Source organism: Dysidea avara, chromosome 7 (genome assembly GCF_963678975.1).
Source record: "Dysidea avara chromosome 7, odDysAvar1.4, whole genome shotgun sequence".
In the NCBI taxonomy this organism is placed as follows: domain Eukaryota; kingdom Metazoa; phylum Porifera; class Demospongiae; order Dictyoceratida; family Dysideidae; genus Dysidea; species Dysidea avara.
In genome coordinates this window covers 33071478-33097833 of record NC_089278.1, presented here as the reverse complement: position 1 = coordinate 33097833, position 26356 = coordinate 33071478, and the positions used below count along the sequence as shown (strand labels likewise).

Below are 26356 nucleotides of genomic sequence, written 5' to 3'. Positions count from 1 at the left end.
AAGTCTACTGGCAAAAAGAGGGGTGTTTACAATAGGTATACTCCAGAATTCAAGGCAAAAGTAACAAGATATGCTATTGAAAATGGCAATAGTCAAGCTGCTAGGAAATTCAGCACTACAGATAAAGTTATTGATGAGAGTTCTGTGCGAGGGTGAGTTACACCATACAATAGGGAGATGGAAAGGAAACGAAAAGCTGGTGAGGAAGTTTCTGCAATGCCTGTGCTACCTGTAGCAAAACATGGTCGACCATTACTTCTGGGTGACACACTTGATAGTGAGGGTAAAATCTTACATTAGAAGTGTTCACGAAGGAGGCGGAGATAACAATGGCAGCTGCAAGAGCAATTGTTAGAAAGTACAACCTAGGATTAATAGCTGACGAGTCTACGGGTGAGGATAGCCCTATAAGAATAACATCAGATTGGGAAAAATCATTATTGTATCGTATGGAATTCGAATTTGTTAAAAGAAAGGGTAGTACAACTACAAAATATCTGGTTGATAATTCTGATGCCAATTCTTAGCTGATATTGTCATGGTTAAAGAGCTACAAGAAATCCCAATTTTGAACTGGGACCACATGGGGATTAGCATTGTTCTTGGTTCTGCATGGACCATGAATCAAAAGGGTCAGCAACACGTTGAGCTTTTAGCCTTGGATGACAAACGACAGATTACTGCTGTTGTTTGTGGATCACTTACTGGAAATCTGCTACCTCCATAATTAATATATCAGGGGAAAACATTGGCTTGTCTAAAGTCACGTTGCCCCTGGATTGGCATATCACATGTACTAACAACCATTGGTCCAATGAACAGAAAACACTTGAGTATATAGAATTGATTTTGCTACTGTATGTAAAAAATACAAGGAGAGAGTTAGGTATGCCAGAAAATTTTCCTGCAATGGTTCTGTTTGATGCCTTTAAGAGTCAAACTACGGATTCTACTTACCAATTATTAGAGCAGAACAATATTTCTGTTGTAAATATTCCTGCTAACTACACTAATAAATTGCAACGAATGGACCTCAGTGTTAACAAGAGCCTTAAAGAGTTCCTGAAGAAGCAGTTTGGGGATTGGTACTCGCAGATGGTATTTAAGGATTTAGAAGAATCCCGGCAAGTACCTGTTGACCTGTGCCTTTCAGTAATGAAACCCTTGAATGCTACATGGCTTAGACAGAAGCACACAAATATTTAAAGAATAATCATTAAAAATGGTTTCAAAGCTTCTGGAATCACCGATGTGTTAAAGAAACAATCTGTTTAATTCACTATTTTGCCTTGCATAGCTATGTATGTGTTTCAAATTGTCTAACAGGTACAGCTGCACATACATATATACAACGTTGACAACATTAAGTATTATAATTTTTTTACTTTCACGTGTAATATTAAAACATTATCTTAATCAAGTTAGCTATATAATGGTTTAACAGTCAAGTTCCAGATAGTCACTTCTTTGAACACTGAGTAGGAAAAGTTGTCATTTTACCCTTTTCAAAGCAGTTTATTAGATGTGATCTTATCTGGTACTGATGATATTTTACCTTTGCTGGATCACATTTCTTAGCCAGTTGAACAGAATTGGCAATTGCGAATAGGCCACAATCATCACCTCCACATTGTTTTTGAACTTCACTCATCTGCACCTTGACTGACTCATCTTTAAACAAAAATTTAATGGATTTTAAAGTGTCCTCATCAACAGAATCGTACAATGAATCATATACATTCACCTGTCCCTTTTCTGAGAGCATGGTACTGGCAACAGTCCAATGGTTACCATGGGAATGGATAATTTGTAATTCATTTCATGAAGGCTATCAAGCAGTTTGGAGTAGGGTACACTGTAACCCCTCTAGGGAAAACTGGGATTTGGTCATGGCTTGTGCATAGTTTATAACTTATGTTGATCATTTAACCTGCTACCACCATCAATTTCTTCCCTATCAAATCAGATTGCAAAGACTAGATTTGCCTAGTTTCACCCATTGCACTTCACGTGAATTCTTACGCCTTATCTCTGAACTAGGGTATCCTTTCTTCATGCTAGTTTTCTTACCATAAAATGTAGATGTTGCCAAAGCTTTAGATTTAGACGTATCACAAGATGTTACATTGTCTACATCCACTGTAATTACAGATTCTTTCTCAGAGTCTTCCTTGGATTCAGGTGATCTTAGTACTTCTTGCACTAACCCTTGAGGTGATATTGTGGTATTTGGCCATGGAGAACTGAGACATACGTTGCACTGAGCTTTGGGGTTGGTCTGAACTACATATACTCCTTGTAATTGTATTGGCATCATCTAAAGCATTATCACCAGATTTGTTATTGCTATAGGTTTCTGGAGTATCTTCACTATCTAATGCAGCTGCTTGTTTTATGTTACTCATCTCTGGGTCTTCAATCTCAGCCTTGATTGGAGTAGCATGATATAAAGAATTGTCCTGCTGTACTGGCTGTAGGTTTCCACACATTCATTCTTGACCAGAGTAACATTTTCATTGATGAAACCTTTTATTATTTCTGCAATCTCTTTCTTGGAATACCCATCCACAATATTTTATCAATTAATTGTGTTGAGTTGAGTAAAACTACTAGACTTCTGATCTTTTCAATGTCAAACTCCTCTCCATGAAAAATAAGGTGACAAAGCACTTCCACACCTTCTTTTGGTGAATCATGATCACGCACATATCTCCTATGCCCTGTAATCTTGCACGTAATAGAACACCAACTGTTTCCAAGAAAAGTGTAGCACATTGCAGAAATACGCCCAGAAACGTGGCCTACAATGATGGATCCCTTGTATACAGCCACAGCAAATGGATCATGAATATTGTGTTGTTCTCATTTACAAACAAGCAGCTCACCTATTACAGACGCTCTTGTACACATGGTGACCTTGAACAGCAGATTCTATACTGACAGCACCTCAGACGGCACTCATTCCACATTGACAGGTGCAAAAGTAACTCACGTGAGACTTTTACTGTAGTGTGGTGGTCAGGAATTTCTGAATTGGTAAAATTTCTGCTCAAGCTAAAGGTTCTTCAATCGGGAAAATTTGCACCTCGGGGAAATAACCCATTATACAGTATACTGTCTATATAGACTAGGGCTGTGCGATAATGGAAAAACCTATATCTCGATACGTTTTGATAACAAAATCCATTTTATCACGATAAACGATATTATCTCAATAATGAAATGTTGCTATTGAGTACTTTTACAAGCACAGTTGCGCCTAATAATAAATGTTTATCTCTTGCAAAAATCGCCCTTTTCAGAATTACCACAGCCGGTTGTGACCTTACTCACAAGAGTACCATCTACCTGCTTTTAATATACAATAATCTACAGAGATTTACTATTATCTTAAGTTATCGATAATAGAAAATTCATTATCTTTATCCCGATAATCACATAGGTATCACGATAATCATGTTATCGCCATTATCGCACAGCCCTAATATAGACAATTACTAACGAAGAGCAATTACATCTTTGCCATTACAGATGCTCCAATAAGACTTACCGGTGGCACAAATGAAAGAGAAGGATTCGTAGAAATAATGTACCAAGGAATTTGGGGGACAATATGTGACAGTGGTTGGGATGGCATTGATGCTACTGTTGTGTGTAAAGAACTAGGTTATGTGAATGGAATAGCAACACAACAAGCTCAATTTGGGTCTGGCAGTGGTCCTGTATGGTTAAACCAAGTTGGATGTTTAGGAAATGAGAGTAAATTATCTCACTGTACACACAATGGAGCTGGAAATGTAGGAAGTTGTACACATGTGCAAGATGCTGGAGTTGTCTGCAGTAATGTAAATGGTAATTAGTATTGTTGTATTAAATTTTTATACATGGCATTTAACAGTTCGCCTAGTAAATGGACCAACCAGATATGAAGGTAGAGTGGAGGTGTATCACAATGATGAATGGGGTACAGTGTGTGATGATGGATGGGACTTGAATGATGCACAAGTTGTATGCAGTGAACTGGGTCTTGGTAAAGCAGTTGATGCTAGACGCTCTGCATTCTTTGGACGGGGTAGTGGTCCTATCTGGCTTGATGATCTACGTTGTGTTGGTACTGAACAAACAATTGGAAATTGTTCCCATAGAGGATGGGGAAATCATAATTGTGGTCATGGAGAAGATGCCGGTGTGAACTGTTCTAGAGGTAAGTATTTTGTGTACATCATAAATAACAATAAAAATCAGTTTTTGATTTGATTGGTTAGTTGAACCTCAGAGCAATGGAACTCTTCGTCTGGTTGGACCAAGTGCGACCAATGCTGGAAGAGTTGAATTGTATTTTAATGGTGAATGGAGTACAATCTGTAATGATGGATGGGATGATACTGATGCTAGTGTGGTGTGTAGACAACTGGGATTTGGATTGTCAGGAGTCACACTACAACCAGAACCAGGAAGAGGACAAATATTACTTGATGATGTTAATTGTTTTGGTAATGAATCATCACTGCTGGGTTGTGGACACAATGGAATAGGGATATCAAACTGTGACCACAGTGAAGATGCTGGAGTGAACTGTACTGGATCTCTACCAGGTAATATTACTTGATATACAGTATAGTGTAAAATAGATGCAGGAAGTTTTTGGTCAACCAAAGTATAAAGTTTTTAAGAAATGCATAATTTCATCAAGTTTTGTTCCCAAACAAAAACACTGCAATGTTCTGTGGTTCAATAAATACAAGGTGAGAAGCAGGATGTACTAATCACATAAATGTATTGTGGCTTCCTAATGTAATTATGAGTGTGTACTTATGCTTTGTGAATAAACATCAGAGGAGGTTGGAGAGGTTTCTAAGTGCCACCTGAATATATTAGCCTTAATTGCATTGTTTTATTTGGTACTTAATGTGACCCTTAATAGTTGCAATGCAAAATAGTGGGGTTCGTAGGATATTTATATCGTGTTTCACATAATTAAGCTTCAATGCAATGTATTTTGTTTTCTATAAATCACTTGAGTTCTGTGTGAAGTTAATAAGTCACGGTTTGGTGGATGCAACTTTACCAGACTTGTCACGTACGTGTTCTATAAACGTAACAATAATCCAACCTCCTCTAATTCAACATAATAATGAGGTGCATTTTGGAGATAAAAACACCCAATTTGACACAGAGGTAGAGAATTACATTATAAGCAAATTTGGATATTGGGCCAATACAGATCATGCTCCCATTGGTGCACCAATAAATAATTCATAAATGAATAATGTGACAAATGAGCATGACCTCCCTACCATGTGATGCAGTATTGCATTAACTATTCTAGTGTACAACATGTATGTAATATATATTCTACTGAAGATGCTACTGTTACACACAGAAGTATCTTCTAAACTGTTTTATAGTTTGACTATCATGTTCTTTCTCACAAATTCTCTCAACAAAGCCTCAAAGCTGCTCTTCATTTTCATTTGCATATGTAGGGACACACCCACTTTCAACTCAAAGGGATAAGCTGTTCCTGGTAGTCTGCAAAGCCTGCACTATTGCTTTTCAGCTGTTAAACACCTATAAAACTTGAAGGGAAGATAATTCACAAAGTCTAAGAAGATTTGCTACACCAGTATTTCAGACCGCCAGAAAGAAACCACCTCAGAGTAAAGTTTACTCATGTGGACAGACTTTAGTTTGCTTTTACTCCTTATGTGCAAGCTGCTTTTACCTTTACACAATTTTGCTTACGTGGGAGTGTACGGACAATCATAGATAGGTAAATGCACACACACTTTTACAAAAATAATTTCAGTAAACCAGGCACAAACCTTAAACTGTTTTCACAGGGCTCAACGCAACTTGTATTCATTTGTAATCGCTTTTTTACCAGTAGACTTTGCAATGTGTAGAGTAGTGGCACATATTTGTCAAATCAAGACATGTATTTTCCATGATTTAAAACACCACAAGCAGGCTAGTGGACAGGCATAGGTATATCTGATATTGGACTATTGGAGGTCTTATCCATGCAAGGCCCCACCTATCAACCATCAGAATATAACATTAAGCAATATCCCTGAATAAGATATCAACAGTGATGACATATGCATGTTTTCTAAAATGCATATACATGGACCTGTAAGCACTCTGTTTCTCATCAACAGCTCAATAAAAGCCTCAGTTAGAGTGTGGTAATAGGCAGGCTTCTGTATTTATCCAGCCTCAGCTAATGGTAGGCAAATTAAGGTAATACAGGTGCTGTTAACAATGACTGTCCCATACATGCCCTCCGTGATAAGTTGCTCTCCTCATATACTGTTCTTGTTTGAATTGTTGCTTTTTTATTGGCACATTGGCACTATTGGTTGTGTGCAATCAAGTCCATGCATACCTTCAAGGCAACTTCTGAAAAATGTACATTAATTCTACTTGAAATTTCTACTGACCAACTGACTGACTAAGAACTGTTACCTTCAGACAAACATAACCATAATGACCAATGCCTGGTGTTGTCACAATTAGATGCTGCTAAGGCTCAACATGTACATGCATTATGGACTTATCTTTGCTTCTGTTGGTGTTTTGTGTCCTATTTCTTTTGCTCCTAGCTCAAAGCTGTCAATCAATAGGTAGCATATCAATGGTGTTAGTGAGTTTGCTGTCATGCAGTAAGTACATGTGCAACAAAAATTAGACCCATATAAGTAGTTTTGAATCACACCTGCTATGGTTGCAGTGAGTGAATTATATGTTGACATGATTACTTAACTTAACTTGCTATTAACTATTGTTTGAAGTCCATACTTCATCATGCAATACACGTTCAGCCTCCTATGTCTGGTACCATTCATTCCATTTGATGTGGCATGCAACAGTTCACTAGGCACCCGCCTATTATCCTCAAATTTTACTTATTATGCTATGCTGCACTGCTCAAAAATTTTACCTATTATGCTCAAATTATGCTCAAGCTTTCTGCCTCATTTCTAATGTTTTGCTAATAAATTTGCAGTTTTGGGTGCATATAAGTGGCTGAAGCAAATCTTTGCTCTTCAAAATGCATGTGATAGAAAAGATCAATATTTTCTATAGAACAGTCAGCTGTCTGATTGTTCTATTAGAGTTATTGACTGTTCTATTAGAGTATGTCGATCTTTTCCTGTGATATATACTTTGATCACCAAGGATTTGTAGTATGGCTCAAATATACCTAGGTCCAGTCATGGATTTTTTCTCCTTTCTCCAACTTTTCAAACACACCTTCTGTAACTAAAGTCTTTGAGCAGGCTGTAGGACCAGTGTCCTACAGACCTTCAGCACTTATGCTGTAAAGCATTAATAAATAAATAAAAAAATAAATAAATATTCTTCCTATTATGCTAGCATTATGCTCAATGCTTTCAGGCTCCTATTATGCTCATATTTATGCCAGCATAATCGGAGGGGCCCTAGAGTTCACTAACAATGAAGTTTCAGAAAAATAGTAGATAAACAAATGTACTTCAAACTTTTATAAGCCGCAGTAAAGATCAATACTGAGACAAGAGAACCATCAGCTGACATGCAAATTCAATCTCTACTTTAGTAATGCTAGTTCTATGCTAATTATCTGGGTTACAATAGTGATTATAGTGATGTGATGATCTCCCATGTTTCAGCCTTTTTTATTGTATTGATTTCTACTAGCTAGTAAATTTCCTTAGATTTGTGACTATCATTACTAATGCAATTACTGTAATTAAAAAATGAAGTAGAGTTTCAGGGATAAAAATAGTGAAACAAGATATATGAATGATGAGCTACCGTAGACTCTGGTTGTTAAGCACATGTACTTATAATTCTCGGAAGGATTATCTGAGAAATACACTATGCTTAACAAAGTGCATCCACTTAATATGTGACCGAATTTTGGAAAATCACCCATATGGGCGCACATGAAATAATTAGAATTTTCATGTATAGTGGGCTACTGTTACGAGCAGAGGAGAGTTATAAAAATATTTCTAGAATTTTCTAGTACGTAATTTAAGGTATTGAGAATGGCTTACAATCATCAAAAAGTAGATTTGCACTATAAAGCTAGCTTGTTATTTGGTCATTAAATATTTTAAGTGTCAAATGCACCCATATGGGTGATTTTCCAAAATTTGGTCACATATGTGATTGTAACAGGTTTCTGCTAGGAGAGTATTACTCGTGCCCACAGTGTCCAGTCAAACAGCTTACTTCAGTTGAGGAAACTACAGTCCTGAAAAGTCAGTTGCAGCTATCATTAATACAGGCGGCTACACATGTGCCTGGCGAAGTATCAAGTGTACCGTGACTCTACTGGCTTGTACTATTAGTATTTTACTACCATTCTATATAGTACTAGCTTGCAGGAGCGATATGCACTTAAAAAGAAGTGTTTAGCACAAATATTCCATATGCGCTTAACAAGTAATATGTACTAAATAACCATATGCATCTAATAACTGGATTTTACGGTATTACAACATAGCTATGTAGGAAAATCTTACATTGGGCCTAGGCCTGAGCCTATCATGCTTTCACATTTGCTTATTACTCTTTCCAGAATTTCTTAAAATTATTACCAATTATTCCCAAACATGAGACCTATTATTCTTACATAATTCTTGCTTTTTATGTATATACAGTATGTGATATCAAGTGAAGATTAAAAAAAATTTGGAGTTTCAACTGTCATTGAAGAAATGCATCAAAACAGCTATGTAGCTGCAAACATACATGTATGTACTGGGTTTCAAATGAATCAGAATCTTTACTTTCATCACAATTTGTACCCCTTGAGTCCTCAAAGATATCCCCAACCAAGGTGGTCGATTATATGCCTGACAGCTTTCAATTATTCTAGAATTATTCTAACCACCCATTATTCTTCTGGCATTATAGGCTCAGGCCTAACATTGGCATGTTACTACCATCTGTTCAATGTCAAAGTAGGGAATTTCCCACATAGCAGTATGGTTTCCCATGTAAATGGAAAGGCATATATATATGCCAGCAGTAAAATTGTTATTGTGGCATAATTAATGGTAGCAACATGCAAAATAAATCAATTTGCTTGTAGAAAGTCCTGCAGCATTCCAGTTTCTTTTGTGAGTCACACCCATTATCAGAATTGTGTGTCACTGTCTGTAGTCATACGTGGCATTGAAGCCACACCCATTTATTAGAGTTATGCAAGAAGCCATGAACATTCCTGTGAATATGCTTACATGGAGCCATACCCAATGTCCTAATCAATCATTAAGTGTATGTGTGCATCATAATCATTCTGAGCTACACCCACTTATTATGAATGTGTTTTTTATGTAAACAGATATGCACTGCGAGTGCCACCATACTTTCATCTACCATGAAAGTTACTGCAAATACCACATACTCAATTTGTATCCCAGGGGTACTATTAATGTTTTGCCCAAAAAAATAAGGATAAAACCCTTCGAATAGTGCCGCACTGCAGTATTATTTGAGGGTGCGCTACTAATATTTTAAACCTGCCACTACTATAGCTATTCTACATTATAGTTTTATAAAACAATCACAGTACATTGCTGCTTACTTGTTCTATACAAGACCTTTCTTTCACTCAAGTCCTTGTAGCACAACCATGTCACGCCTCATGCTACATGGTCAATTTACTAACAAATATCCGGAATTTCGATTATGTGACAGCTGTTTAAGTTTTCCCAGGACAATGCCTTCCTTAAGTCGAGATGGAGATTATAACTAAAGGTATGAGAGCACTAGTAAAGTGTAATTACGAAAGTATAGTACAGTACTATTCGAGGGTGTGAGATTATTTTCAGAAACTGTAGTACTATACGAAGAAACAAGTATCTATTTAAAACAACAAGTATCTTCAAGGATACGGCACAAATCGAGTGAATATGGTAAGTTTATTTTCCCTCTACCGTGAAAGTTTTGCCCACGAAAGTTTCCCCCATAGCTATAGTATATCATATATCTATAGGTATGGTATATCATGTATTTGCATGACATAATGTTATACTGTCTATCTGGACAATTACTAACATAGAGCAATTACATCTTTACCATTACAGATGCTCCAATAAGACTTACCGGTGGCACAAATGAAAGAGAAGGATTCGTAGAAATAATGTACCAAGGAATTTGGGGGACAATATGTGACAGTGGTTGGGATGACATTGATGCTACTGTTGTGTGTAAAGAACTAGGTTATGTGAATGGAACAGCAACACGACAAGCTCAATTTGGGTCTGGCAGTGGTCCTGTATGGTTAAGCCAAGTTGGGTGTTTAGGAACTGAGAGCAAGCTATCTCACTGTACACACAATGGAGCTGGAAATGTAGGAAGTTGCACACATGTGCAAGATGCTGGAGTTGTCTGCAGTAATGTCTACGGTAAATAGTATTGTTGTATCAAGTTTTTATACATAGCATTTAACAGTTCGCCTAGTAAATGGACCAACCAGATATGAAGGTAGAGTGGAGGTGTATCACAATGGTGAATGGGGTACAGTGTGTGATGATTATTGGGACTTGAATGATGCACAAGTTGTATGCAGTGAACTGGATCTTGGTAAAGCAGTTGATGCTAGACGCTCTGCATTCTTTGGGCAGGGTAGTGGTCCTATCTGGCTTGATGATCTACGTTGTGTTGGTACTGAACAAACAATTGGAAATTGTTCCCATATAGGATGGGGAAATCATAATTGCGGTCATGGAGAAGATGCCAGTGTGAATTGTTCTAAAGGTAGGTGTTTTTGTTTTTTATAATCATAACAATAGAAATCAGATTTTGATTTGATTGGTTAGTTGGCAATGGAACTCTTCGTCTGGTTGGACCAAGGTTGACCAATGCTGGAAGAGTTGAATTGTATTTTAATGGTGAATGGAGTACAATCTGTAATGATGGATGGGATGATACTGATGCTAGTGTGGTGTGTAGACAACTGGGATTTGGATTGTCAGGAGTTACATTACAACCAGAACCAGGCAGAGGACTAATATTACTTGATGATGTGAATTGCTTTGGTAATGAATCATCACTACTGAATTGTGAACACAGTGGAATAGGGATATCAAACTGCGACCACAGTAAAGATGCTGGAGTGAACTGTACTGAATCTCTACCAGGTAATAGCTATTACTTGATATACAGTATAGTGCAAAATAGATGTAGTAAGTTTTTGGTCAACCAATTTATAAACTTTTTAATAAATGTTTAATTTCATCAAGTTTTGTTCCCAAACAAAACATTGCAATGTTCTGTGGTTCAATAAATACAAGGTGAGAAGCAGGATGTACTAATCACATAAATATATTGTGGCTTCCTAATGTAATTAGGAGCATTTACTTATGCTTTGCGAATAGATTAAACATCAGAGGAGGTTGGACAGCATTTTAAGTATCACCTAAATATATTGCCCTTAATTGCATTGTTTTATTTGGTACTTAATGTGACCCTCAATGGTTGCAATATAAAATGGTGGGGTTCGTAGGATGTTTAGATTGTGCTTCACATTAGCTTCAAGGCAATGTATTTTGTTTTCTAAAAATCACTGGAGTTCTGGGTGAAATTGATAAGTCACAGTTTGGTGCATGCAACTTTACCAGACTAGTCACATACGTGTTCTATAAACGTAACAATAATGCTTCACTGTACTACCGTATAAGCAGAAATTTTTGGCGAGCTGAATATTTGGTCATTCCTCAATAAATTGCATTTGGCAAAAAATAAATTTGGCAAAATGTATTACCGTAAAGTCGGGTTGTTAAGCGCATGCGCTTATAATTTTCGGAGAAAACTTTTTGTAAAAATCATACTATCTGTTAGGCACATACGCCTAATAAATAATTATGGTGAGTGTAACACGGAATCACTATGTTGTAATAGAGTAGTTAATAGTTTGTACCAGTCATCACGCCAGTATGTAAGGATATTTGGCTCCATTTCTGGGTGAATTCCTTCATGATGAATGAAATTATCACTATCCAGATGGCCGATTTGCTGTATACATAGCAAAGAGAGACCTCAAGGGAGACGTAAGCACTTGAGGAGACATTAATTTTTCAGTACTTTCAGCTTTTCTTGCCATTTCTTGCTGTGTGTAGCTCTATCATCGCATTTTGCCATGTGTGCTTATCATTCATGGTTAATTACAAGAAATGTGTATGCGCTTAGCAGATGCATGCACTTAACAACCCGACTCTACGGTGTGTGTAAATGTGTGTGTCAGCAAGCCTTTCAGCGACATGGAATTCCAGCTGGAGTTACACGTGGTGAAAAAGTGTGTACGTGGCTACCAGCTGTGGTATAAAATCAGACGAAAGAAAACTGAATGATTGAAGTCGATAATTTCGAGGGCCACTCATCTTCCAGGAAGAGGGAGCACGCAGCAGAGATCTTGCGTGGAATATTATGCCCAATCACATTGCTTCCTTTCTCAGTGATAGCTACAGCATATGGATCGAATAAATTTTCATCCTCCATTTCACAAGTTGGATTGTAATTACTTATAATTAAGAGTCGCGGCATGTACAAAATTAAACGGCTAGTAAGGACTGGCCCTCCCATAGAGGCCGAACAGACGGAGCCATTGAAAAGAAATCCAGACTTGCCACACAAACCACCAACCAAGAAGAAAATGACATTAGTAAAAGTTGACACAGCTTCGATTTCAGCAGGTCTTGACACACGTGCAATTCGATTGCTTACTTATTATAATTATTACTAGCTATTACAGAAACACATGGCGAAATTTTAATTTGGCAATTTTGTAACCATTCGTCAAATTGCCAAATTTAATTCCACACCAAAATTTCTGCTTATGCGGTATACTGAGATTGACATCCTACCCTACTCAATAAATGAGTTTTGCATAATAATTTGTTTAAATGGTGCTTAAAGCATGTCCAACCTCCTCTAATTCAACATAATAGTGAGGTGCATTTTGGAGATGAAAACACCCAATTTGACACAGAGGTAGAGAATTACATTATAAGCAAATTTGGATATTGGGCCAATACAGATCATGCTCCCATTGGTGCACCAATAAATAATTCATAAATGAATAATGTGACAAATGAGCATGACCTCCCTACCATGTGATGCAGTATTGCATTAACTATTCTAGTGTACAACATGTATGTAATATATATTCTACTGAAGATGCTACTGTTACACACAGAAGTATCTTCTAAACTGTTTTATAGTTTGACTATCATGTTCTTTCTCACAAACACTCTTGACAAAGCCTCAAAGCTGTTCTTCATTTTCATTTGCATATGTAGGGGGCATGCCTACTTTCAACTCAAAGGGACAAGCTATTCCTGGTAGTTTGCGAGGCCTGCACCATTGCTTTTCAGTTGTTAAACACCTGTAAAACTTCAAGGAAAGGTAATTCACAAAGTCTAAGGAGAGTTTCCCACCACTATTTCAGACCGCTGAAAGAAACCACCTCAGAGCAAAGTTTACTCATGTGGACAGACTTCAGTTTGCTTTTACTTCATACATGCAAGCTGCTTTTACCTTTTAACATTTTAACAATTTTGCTCATGTGGGTGTGTACGGACAATCATACATAGGTAAGTACACACACACACACTTTTATGAAAATAATTTCAGTAAACCAGGTACACACCTTTTAAACTGTTTTCACAGGGCTCAAGTCAACTTGTATTCAATTTTAATTGTTTTGTTACCAGTAAACTTTGCAATGTGTAGAATAGTGGCACATATTTATTAAATCTCCATGATATAAAACACCACAAGCAGGCAGGCAGACTGACATAAGTATATCTGACATTGGACCATTGGAGGTCTTACCCACGCAAGGCCCCATCCATCAACCACCAGAAAATAACAGTAAGCAATATCCCTGAATAAGATATCAACAGTGATGATATATGCATGTTTTCTAAAATGCTTATACATGGACCCATAAACACTCTCTTTCTCATCAACAACTCAACAAAAGCCCCACCTCAGGTAGGGAAGTTCAATTAGAGTGTGATAATAGGTAGGCTTCTGTATTTATCCAGCCCCAGCTAATGACAGGAAAATTAAGGTAATACAGGAGCTGTTAACAATGACTGTCCCACCGTGATAAGTTGCTCTCCTCATATGCTGTTCTAGAGCAGCCCCTATTGGTAGGATCTGTTTCATTGCAATTTTTCCGCTCTTTTACAGATATGTACGTATAATGGTACTGTCAAATGTGCATAACAACATCTGGTAGTTAAACCACAGTTCACTTGGCACATGAGACCATTTCAGCAGTACAATTGTGAGCATTGACATTGCATTCCCATGCTCAATCACCATATTTGCCAAAAGTATGGAAACTATGCCATAACCTGCAATTGTATGAAACTTCCTCTAATCCTGCAATGTAATAGGTTGTCAGACAACCCAACATTTGTTTGACCCATAGCCAAAGCTTGCAGCTTGGAAAAGTATTTTCGGCAACTTTGACTGAAAATTGCATGTGGGCTTCTAAATGACTTACTTCATAACGTTAACTTACAGGATTTTATTCCTCGAATACTAGTTTGGTAGTCCATACACTACCCTTTTATAGGTTGTGGGTTCATACTGACAATTGTAACCTTTGTTTAAAGTTATTCATTTAAACGTGTTCTAGACAAAATAAATCCGGTGATGACAAAACACTATATGAAGTAGGGCTGACAAGTAGTGAAACTGGAGATACTATAGTGTATTTAATATAAAAGGAAGTTTGTAGGAATTCAAGTGGCTTAATCAGTCATACCAGGTATGGAGCAGTTATGTAATGTGTGCATGGCTCACACTGTGAGGGAAGGCTTGGCACAGTAGCCATAGAAAAATTGAATTCACCTGCTTTTGTATCATCATTCTTGTGACCAGTGCCAGTACTGTGTCATGTTGCTGTTTCTAGACTGGTCACCGCAACCCCTTGCCTGAAATTACTGGAATGCTGATGTATATAACTGGCATTCTACCAACGACTGCAGTGACACAAAAGCAATTGTAAGGACGCTGCTCACACACTCTTTTGCTAGCAATCACTACAAACCAGCAAATACTGAACTGTGTTTTGTGATATGTACCCATTGCAGGGACAGCAGCAAATGTTCCTGTTTCTATGTACGGCTTTTCCAGAAAAGTTATACCTAGTAGTTCAGCTAAGTAATTTGCCTATGTAATGGAGCTGACAACAAGCAACAATAAAATTAATTTCTTCAAATCCTAACACTTGCATGGACAGGTCTTAACCCACAGCCACGAGTAAATAGTAAAAGTCCAATATAGAGTTGAAATGTTAGGTTTACATCAATCTTCAGCTGGTGGACGTACGGTTGAGTTTTGAATATCAGCCAGTAGCATTGTCAGCTCAAAGTATCGGCTAGATTGTATTTGCTTTACTATCATTGCTGTTATGGCAGTAGCGGAAAGGGTTCTGTTAGTGGCTTCTGGCTAATTAATCATTCAGAGTAGAATACAAACTAGCCAAGCAGCTTCAGCAAAAATAAACAAACAAACAAAAACTGGACTGTCAACTATGATCACCATTTCTGTCAAACAGCAGCTGCCAATCCAACACAGTGATCTTGGCATTTCAAGGTACAACCCCTGTATGTAAGAATTGGAGTTTCGCACCTAATCCAGAATGTGCTTTCCAGGTACACAAATTTCAGCATGCTTGTATCTATTGCTGTAAAGACCCTACTTAACAAAGCAGCAAATTACCCACAAAGGTACAGCAATACCGGCAGTATCAGCACCAGTGATAGCTATGGGTCAGTCATTTTTATCAGCATGTTCAAGGGAGTAGCTAACTTTCAGCATCGATGCATCTGGCGTCACTTTTCAAAGTGACACCAGATGCACTACATACGTAGCTTCATGCATCAGTTGTCACTTTTCCTATGATGAGAGTTGAATAATAATTATTTTATGTTTCTATATAGTTAATATTAGAATCAGATTGATAGGAGGTAGTTCACACAATGAAGGTAGAGTGGAGGTGGACTACAATGGTGAATGGGGTACAGTGTGTGATGATGGATGGGATGATACTGATGCTGGCGTGGTGTGTAGACAACTGGGATTTGGATCATTGGGAACAGCCATTGGATCAGCTTTCTTTGGTCGAGGATCAGGACCCATCTTATTGGATAGTGTGACATGTTCTGGTAATGAATCAACACTGGCCAGTTGTGGTCATCTTGGAGTTGGTGTTACAAGATCCTGTAGTCATAGAGACGATGCTGGAGTGAGGTGTTATGGATTGCAAAGTAAATTTAGATGATTTGTAAAGTGAATTAGTACAGCAATATGCTCCCAAATAGGGATATTTCTTTACATGAGTAATTTTCCTCAGAATATATAGCTAGCTCAGCTATTATCAAATACTTTTATAGCCCCACTTTTATGTCTGCCATCTTATGGCTTCACAAACAGCATAACTGTCATTTTTGCACTACAATTATGCAATGGCTGGTTGATACTGTTAACAATGTGTGGTCTCAAACCACCAACTATTTAATACCTACTGGGCAGCTGTGATTATAAATAAAACTGCAAAATTTTGGGTAGGTATAAACAGTGGACCTGGGAACCAAGGACCCAGGACTAGGGGACCTGGGGACCCACGAGGATCAAGATCTTAATAGAATTTTATACACTTCACAATACTAGGTACCTCTGCAAGTAGTCTTGCATGGCTAATCCACCTTTTCCCTGTCATGCGGTGTTTCATACGATGTATACCAATTAGAAATTATAAGTGCCTCTGAAAAAGTGACTACATTTGTAGGCCACTCGCCTGCTGCACAATGAGCATACTAGTCTATTATGTCACCTAGCTACAGAATCACTGTGTAACTGCACCATGATAATATGAGGTCCAGTTGTCAAGCTCCTGGGCTGAAACTTGCTAGCTAGTGATTGTTATTTCCCAGAATAATTACTTGCAATGTTTTTAAAGTTTAGCTAGGCAGTATAACAGACTAGTATGCTTATTGTACAGCAGGTGAGTGGACTATAAAATTAATACAGTCAACTTCAGACACCTTTTCATAAGCGCTTATAATTTCTAATTAGTGTTAACATCGTGTGGGGACGGCACCGTGATGCTGATGGGGGAAAAGGTGGATTGGTCATACAAGACTATACTTGCAGAGCTACTTAGTACAAGTATAGAATATTGTGAAGCATATAAAATTCCAAAACAAGCTGGATCCTCGTGGGTCCCCAGGTCCTTGGTCCCCAGGGTCCACTGTTTATACCTAACCCAAAATTTTGGCTCTCACCTGTAGAGGGAACCATACTACCAATACTTGACCTTGTATTTTAGAAGGGTTGAAGCCAAGCATTATTATCTCATTACATCCAAAGCTAGTCATTTGGAATGTAGAATTATATCTTACATATCGTATGTTAAACTTTCTACTAAGGTTCAGATTCCTGTTATGCAACTGGCTTCTTATGTTTTTATTTTAAACAACTTCCTTTATAGTCCAGCTCCTAAGCCACAAAACCGTTCACTTTTTGATAAAAGCACCAAATTCATTATAAAGTTTGTAGTACTTGTACTACATGATTTTAGAAGGGGAGGCATGTAAAAAGTCCTTTGGAACCCTATTTTTTGGACCTTGTCAATAAAACTATTGTTTATATGGAAAACAATGTAAAGCTGGATCTAGTATTAGACCAGTACAAAGCCTACAGCTGCAACATGATGGCCCATTAAAATGCCACTTGAAACAAATTGTTTTCGCAACCTGGCAGTAAACAAAATAGCTGAAAATGCTATTTTCAAGGGGTTTTATTAAAGGTTTGCATTTCCAATGTACACAGTTCTGTAGTATCATGTACAAGGATTATCCTGATGTGTACCATTTTTTTATTGAAGGTGTATAACAAAAGTTATCAAATGATGAAGTTTTAAATGGTTACAGGTAGGCATAAAATTATTGAAATCCCTCTGTATATACATAAATCAAGCAATTATCCTTGCAATCTTGATCAAATCTAATTATTATTATTGTAGAGATACATTGTTGTTTGGTATAATACTCTGATGTTCCAATGATTTTATGTCCACTTGTAATCAATTAAAACTTCACCATTCGATAACTTTTGTTATACACCTTCAGAAATGATACACATCAGGATGATCCTTGTACATGATACTACAGAACTGTGTACATTGGAAATGCAAAACTTTAATAAAATTATTTGAAAATAGCATTTTCAGTCATTTTGTTTACTGCCAGGTTGAGAAACAGTTTGTTTCATGTGGAATTTTATTGGGCCATTTGTTGCAGTTGCAGGCTTTGTACTGGTCTAATACTATACATCCATGTTTAAAGTTGTTATAAACCTCATAAGAAATTTGGTGCTTTTATCAAAAAGTGAACAATTATCTCAATTAGAGGGTCTTAGGTGCTGCATTATTAATGTCATGTCAACAACTCACTGGATTGTATTGTAGTTATTATCCTGGCAACAACTGCCATACAGTGTTTTGAAGTGAGGCTTCAGTGGGATGAAAGTTGGAGTTATATACATTATGATCAAACAATGCATAATTAATTATGTGTTCTGTGAGCGTGTTGCTCACTTTGGAAACTCTACCTGTACATTTTTCTATTGTTTGATTTATTGAGGTTTGTATATGTATAGTGTACTGGGTTTAAGCAATGTTTCATACAATTATTTACCATTAGGTATGACATTTTATGCATACTTTGTGTTAATATATTTGCTACTGTGTTTATGTTTGGAATTATGTAGGACTTCCTGTGAGACTAGTAAATGGGCGAACAACTAGTGAAGGAAGAGTTGAAATCTATTATAAGGAAAACTGGGCCACAATATGTGATGATGGATGGGATAATACTGATGCGAGTGTAGTATGTAGACAGTTGGGATTTGGGTCTGCTGGAACAGCTGTTGGTAGTGCTGGATTTGGTCAAGGAAGTGGTACTATATTACTTGATAATGTTCAGTGTACTACAAATCAATCAAACATTTTTGATTGCATCCATACTGGTTTTGAAAACCATAACTGTTGGCATGGTGAAGATGCAGGAGTGAGATGTGGCAGTGTATCTGGCGGTGTATCTGGTAAATAAAATTACATACAAAAGATATCAAGGGAAATTGAGATACTCTAATAAAGCAATCACAATCACGTGTGTATGTCATAGCTAGGAAACTTTACTAGTGCTAATTATATTTAAAATGAAGTAGGTTTATAGCTATAAAAAGTAGTGAAATACCAGATATATTTGTACCTATTATAACAAAACTAGATAGATGGTAATGAGACCATTAAACAGATTGCTTTATTAGAGTATCTCAATTCATGCCAAAGTAGGGATTTCTACATTGCAGTAGCTACATAACCAAATCTCTTGTTTCCTTACTTTAAAACCCTACTTCTTTGCAAGTTCTACATTAAGTTTTATGATGATGCCAATGCTTATTTTGTATCTATTGAATTATTCTTTTGCATGTTTATTGTTGTAGTTAATTTTTATCTGTATGAGTGCATTGTACTGTTATTGTATACAAGTATATGTGTGTTCTATTATGTTTGTAAGTATTTGTACCCATCCAATGAGGAAGAGTGGCTCTGCTGATCATTGAGAAATAAAGTCATCAATCAATCAATCATTTTCAATTAGTGTAACTGTACTTTGTGTTGATTGTGCATGTCATACCGTTTATTGAAATATTTGATGTTACTTCAGATTTAGATTTAGTGTTTGTTTTGGACACCTCTGGAAGCATTGGACAAAACAATTTTGATTTAGTTAGAATGTTTGTACAAAATGTTTCTTCATCCTTGAGTATTGGTTCAACAAGAAGTCAAGTTGCAGTTATTCTGTTTTCTTCAAGCTCATACATATATTTCAATCTCACAATTCATGACACAAAAACATCTTTAGTGCAAGCTATTAATACAATACCGTATGATGATGGAGGATCTACAGAAACTGCAAGTGCTTTACAACTTTTAGAAAGAAGTTATTTAAATGGGTCATTGGGAATCAGAAGAGGGTATAAGCATGTTGCTGTTGTTTTTACTGATGGGCAATCAAGTGACAGAAATGCTACAATACATGCTGCTAACAGTCTCCATTCAAACACTGATTTTATAATTTATGCAGTTGGTGTTCGTGGGGCACAAAATTCTGAACTGTCAACTATTGCAACAAACCCTAATAATGTTTTCTCCACTGTTTCATTTACAGATGGATTATTCCAACAATTTTCAAGTGAAGTGATACAACAATTGGAATTAATATTGTCAGATGGTAGGTTTAAGAGTTTGAATACTTTTATACACAGTTTTGCTGCATTAAATTGTACATGTGGATCCTAGCAATAAAAGCACAAAATTTTCTGTGGAAATTGAGTAAGGTATACTAAAATCATCTGAGATATGGTGCCATGTCAAAATCATTTCCTTAGGGCATGTTTTGAAACTTTTAAACAAAGTTATAATCCCATTTCTAGCTGGTTAGGAATCTATACAAGTGCATTCAAGCAAATGTTGTACCAAATTTGGTGCTTTTATCAAAAAGTGAACAATTTTTTCACTTAGCTGGCTCTACTATTGAGCAAATCTCTCTGTACTCACTTTTTATGACTTTCTTTGTGTCAGTGGATTGCACTATAACACAAAATAATCCTAACCTTATAAATAGTTCCTTTTGGTAAAGGACATGTTTTGTGCATTACATTAACAGGTTTGTAAATTTGACTTGTCAAGGCATTACAAGTCCAGCTAGATACAACTATTTTGATCCACAAGAAAAGTCACTAGTTTCAGCCAGGCAGTGCCCCTCTAGCAGAACTTTACTGAATTATCTGCTACTGTATAGCATCAACTTGCTGACACACACAGGTTTACAATGGGTGTGGCAACCACATCAACAACAGAAATACAAACACTAGCTAATTAAAGCTTTGAGACAACAATGCATCATCTCCACAGCCCCACATCCGTGATTAGACAAGTATACTACCCTTTCTGACAAGATCTATGAGTAGTTTAATTTATCATACTGCATTGTGCTTCACCTTTCTCACCAATTAACCTGTTCAATTATTGATGTAATTTATGTAACAATGCTTACACCAACAATTTTAATTAATTTTGTTGCTTGTCAAATTAACACCAACAACAGAATATACTGGTTGATGTTCAAGTAATAAAGACTAAATACCTAGGCTTTTGTATGGATATTGTATGCAGCAGCTAATCAAATATTTAATGTACAGAAATGATGAAAGCTTGCGTGTTTGTCTGTGTGTGCATGCATGCGTGTGTGAGAGAGAGAGTAACCAAGTGGCTAGAGCATCAGCCTGGTAATCAAAAGGTTCCAGGTTTGATGCCCGATTATACCGGGCTGGTGTTGTTTCCTTATGTAAGAAGCTTTACTCACATTACTCCAATCTACACCTGGGGACCTAGTTGCCTGGTGTCAACTGGAGAAGCAGCCCACCCAGCTGTAACATCAATGGTACCTGGTGTTAACTGAGGATGTAAGTGCCCAGCTGCCGTTGTCTTATTTAGTGGTATTGGGGTCATTGTGCTTTGAATTCCATGGCCTCTGACCTTGAGACTTACTAGTCCTGCTCCAGTAGGATTTTTCCACACAAGACTTGGGCACCTGAGTAATGCATCCCAGTACTGGTTTACTGGGTGATAGCTAGTAGTTGAAGCTTTGCTTGCCATGTGTGTGTGTCAGCTATATGATAAATGCAGATTTTTTTCTGTTCCTACACATAAATGAGCTGCCTGATTACTACTGAGCACAGATTTCAGACAGTGGTTTACTTGCTTGATAATTTGAAAACATGTTGACCTCTGAGCCAAAACTTTCTGACCATAAGTGATTGCATTAAGCAGGTCACACAAAATGACATGCACAACTTTTAGGATTCTTGATTACCAGATCTCCTTATTATACAAGGACCCAAATAGGGAGTTTCACTGTATGTACAAATGTAAAATGTTTTAGTACTCAATGGTACAGCTATATACAACTTACATTGCTTAGGTACTCTTCTGAGATTAGTAGGAGGCAGTTCATACAATGAAGGTAGAGTGGAGGTGAACTACAATGGTGAATGGGGTACAGTGTGTGATGATGGATGGGATGATACTGATGCTGGTGTAGTGTGTAGACAACTGGGATTTGGATCATCAGGAACAGCCATTGGATCAGCTTCCTTTGGTCAAGGGTCAGGACCCATCTTATTGGATAGTGTGACATGTTCTGGTAGTGAATCAACGCTGGCCAGTTGTGGTCATCTTGGAGTTGGTGTTACAATATCCTGTGGACATTGTGAAGATGCCGGAGTGAGATGTACTCAAGAACAAGGTATATAATTATATATAAAGAACTTTGTGTGGGAGGATCAAAACAAAAAGTGTCCTATATTTGCCATACAAGCACAAGTGTTCTATATTGGGCAGTTACAGAACACTTTAATAGGCCACAGTTCTATATCAGATAGTTGCAGAACTGCCAGGTCTAGTTTGCAGGCTGATAGCCTACATTTAGTGAGTAATCACTCATTCTGGCCAGTACAACCAATCAAATCAACCAAGCCAGTGTAGGCTGATAACCTGACTGCGCTGGCTGACCAGTCAACCCAACCAGTAAGAGCAAATTAAGCCACTAGATTTAATTTATAGACACATTTGAAGTTTTTGATGATGGTCAGCAGCAGTGAATGTTCTTACTATGTTTTGTTCACATAAACGAATGAGTCCTAGGAATATCATGGAAACATGCTAATTAAAGTACCACAATTGAAAACTTTAGTTGTTGAGAAGACAGACTTGACTAACAAAATGACTAATGAAGGAGCAGCACAGTGCAACACAGGCAAAACACAGGGGCAATGCCTATTCACTGATGATAGCACTACTCTGTGAGTTTCTAATTGTTTCATGTGTCTTCTGTGTACCTCAAGTTGACAGTTCTCTATACCAGATAAGCACTGCCTTTGCTCATGCTATACAGGAAATATAGCACTCAAAGTGTGGTTTCAAGACAAAATATAGCGCTCGGCTTCGCCTTATGCTATATTTGTCTCTCGCCCACTCTTTTCGTGCTATATTCCCATATAGTATTCATGGCAGCACTTTATGAGTGATTTCTGTGTTTGCATTTTTAAAACCATAGTGCACAAACACCACTTTCATTTTGGATATGCACTCAAATTTAAGCGCGGAAGGTTGTAAAACATGGGAAGTACCTACACTTGCAGATATACTGATTTCCCTGTGGAACAAGTTTCTGTGAAATCAGAATTACCCACAGCCTTAGTTATTACTAAGTCGTTAAAAAATTTTGCAGTTATTTGGTAAGAAATATTATGTTTAATTTTGTTGCAACCGATCGGAAGCATTTTGGGCTTTACTGAAGGCACTTTTGGACTTCTAGCTAATACTACGTACCAAGGTACCATGAAGGTCAATATTATTTTGTGAAACAGTGCAAACCTCCAAATATACAGTACCATATTGCATGATATTGATGTAGATTACCACATATATGTGAAATTGTGAGATGGTAAATGTTTGTATTATGCAATTCTATTTAGGGTTTTTACTCAGACTAGTAGGGGGTAGCTCATTCACTGAGGGTAGGGTGGAGGTGAACTACAATGGTGAATGGGGTACAGTGTGTGATGATGGATGGGATGATACTGATGCTGGCGTGGTGTGTAGACAACTGAGATTTGGATCATCAGGAACAGCCATTGGATCAGCTTTCTTTGGTCAAGGATCAGGACCCATCTTATTGGACAGTGTGACATGTTCTGGTAATGAATCGACACTGGCAAGTTGTGGTCATCTTGGAGTTAATGTTACAAAATCTTGCACTCATAGTGGAGATGCTGGAGTGAGATGCGAGGGAAACTATCGTAAGTAATTTAAATGTAGTACATACAGTACATAATACTCTACAGTAAGGATCATCAAATTTTATGGCTTCCTACTAACAACATCTACAAAAACTGAAGGCTTATGCTTCCACTAAAATCATCAACAAAATCTGGAGACTCATGATTTCCCGTTAAAAAACAACCAAGCTGTAAAAAAGGATGCAGCCTCCAAAAAAGCCAGGGTGAAAAAAGATGTGAAATCAAAAGTGGCAGCCAAGAAATGACTGTGATGGTAGGTTAATAGCAAAACTTTTAATACCGACAATTCAGGTGAATTTGCATTGCCTCCCCCTTGGAAGATTGACTAGAATTCAGCACCAAATTCACCTGAATTGAAATTTTTGTTATTAACCTACCATCACAGCCATTTTTTGGTTGCTATCTTTGATTTAACATCTTTTTTCACCCTGGCTTTCTTGGAGGGCACACCCATTTTCAGCTTGGCTGTATTTTGATTAGACATCACTTCTTTTTGTAATTTCATACCTATAGCCAGCCTGTGGCCAGCTATGGGTATTTCTTTAACTTACTATATACAATAATGATGATTACGAGGGAGAAGATTTTAATTTAGCTACATGTACAATATTATTAGTAATTTACTTGTGTGTTAATTGATCATAAAATTAAGTAACATAGCTGAAGTACTGTATATAGAGACACATTTATTGTCTGAATATTCATAAAGCAGTGGGGGTGGATAACATTTCTATTACGTTCACAGCTTCACCAAACAGTATGCCGGGCTCTGCTTCTTACTAAACTTATCAATAAAAGTATTAAATCACATACATTTCCTGATGCTTGGAAGAATGCTGTTGTGATACCAGTTCAAAAGTCCAATCAAAGTTCCTCATTCTCTAACTTTTGCCCAATCTCTATTTTGCTTGTTTTTCTAAAGTCTTAGAAAAGGTTATTTTTGATCAAGTTATTAACCATTTCAATAGACACAACCTATTTTCAAACAAGCAGTCTGGTTTTCATCCTGGGAATTCTACCCAAGATGTGTTGCTGCATGTCAGTGATTCATGGCTCCGAGCAATCAATACTGGGAAATATGTGGGTGCCACTTTTTGGACCTGGCTAAAGCCTTTGATTGCATTAATCATGACATCTTGCTACAAAAATTCTGTCGTTATTGCATTAGGGGATGTAGTTATGAATGGATGAAATGCTTTTTGTGTGGCAGAACCCAGCAAGTGCATGTACAAAACACCCTTTCATCCAGGGGGGTTAATTACAGTTGGAGTTCCTCAAGGATCTATGTTGAGACCTTTATTGTTCTCTATATATGCTAATGACTCACCGAATTCCATCAACATTTGTGACATTAATATGTACGCTGATGATACAGAGTTACGCTATTGTCATAGAAAACTACAGAGAGTAGAGCAGATCCTTCAGGCTGAACTTGAATAAGTGTATAACTGGCTGGCAGTCAATAGATTCAAATTGAGTATTGCTAAATCAATGTGTATACTGATTGGTTCACGACAAAGAATTGATGGTAAGACTTTATGTTTCAAGTATCACTTAAAGGCAGTATTTTGAAGCAAGTTTCGTCCACTAAAAATATCTTGGACTACAGCGGGATCCCTCTTAGCAGACAGCCCTGAATGGCGGACAGCCTCTTTATAATGGACAATTAATAAAGTCCCAAATGCAAATTCCAATACTCGTGTGTATTAATGCCCCCTAAATAGCGGACACTTCTCTATTCCGTACAACGGACAGTGCACAATTCCCAGATATGGCAAGCACTACAGTACAACACCTCACTAATCACAAGCACAAGTAAGAAAGGTTCCTTACCAGTTACAACAATCAATCAAACTACATCATTTAATGTAGAAAGCACTGTCTCTGTATTGCATATTGTACAAAACGCCAAAGTTATGAGAAGCCATATGAATGCATATAAAAGTACTGCTGTTAATCATAATCTTCTTACCCAGGTCTTCTGAAAATAGTAGCTGGTGCACTTGAAGAATAAACTGCATAAACTGCACTACAGAATAAACTACATAGTCTGTATAGCCAACCATCTTGATAGCTAATTAGATACGGGGTAATCCGAACAAGTCTTTATGACAGCATGTATAAACTTTTGTGGTGCTTAATTGTCTAGATAGTGTAGTATAGGCCACACACCATAGGTAACTCATGCTCAATAACATCACTTCTGTTGCTATTTAACTGATCATACTGTATCTGGTTCACATGGTACCATAGCCCATCTTGCTCCACCACTTGGTCTAGTCTCGTGCATTAAAACTGATCACTTTTAAATTTTAGAAAACCACTTAAATAAGGACATCTCCATATAAAGGTCATATTTCATTACCCCAAGGTGTCTATCTTAGAAGGGTTCCACTGTATACATAGA

The 26356-nt window shown here is 37.2% G+C and overlaps 1 protein-coding gene across 2 annotated transcripts in view; it reads left to right on the top strand.

Annotated features, from left to right (window-relative positions):
• LOC136261459 (deleted in malignant brain tumors 1 protein-like) overlaps positions 1–26356 on the top strand; it is a 65252-nt gene that overhangs the window by 4249 nt on the left and 34647 nt on the right. Inside the window, exons 7-17 of one of the 2 annotated variants that reach the window (XM_066055465.1) lie at positions 3532–3852; positions 3899–4204; positions 4266–4595; positions 10086–10406; positions 10453–10758; positions 10821–11141; positions 15960–16286; positions 18790–19122; positions 19752–20318; positions 22071–22394; positions 23626–23949. In XM_066055465.1, the coding sequence (XP_065911537.1) occupies positions 3532–3852; positions 3899–4204; positions 4266–4595; positions 10086–10406; positions 10453–10758; positions 10821–11141; positions 15960–16286; positions 18790–19122; positions 19752–20318; positions 22071–22394; positions 23626–23949 (3780 nt within the window). The remainder of the gene's footprint in view (positions 1–3531; positions 3853–3898; positions 4205–4265; positions 4596–10085; positions 10407–10452; positions 10759–10820; positions 11142–15959; positions 16287–18789; positions 19123–19751; positions 20319–22070; positions 22395–23625; positions 23950–26356) is intronic. The other variant, XM_066055467.1, reaches the window with a different exon arrangement.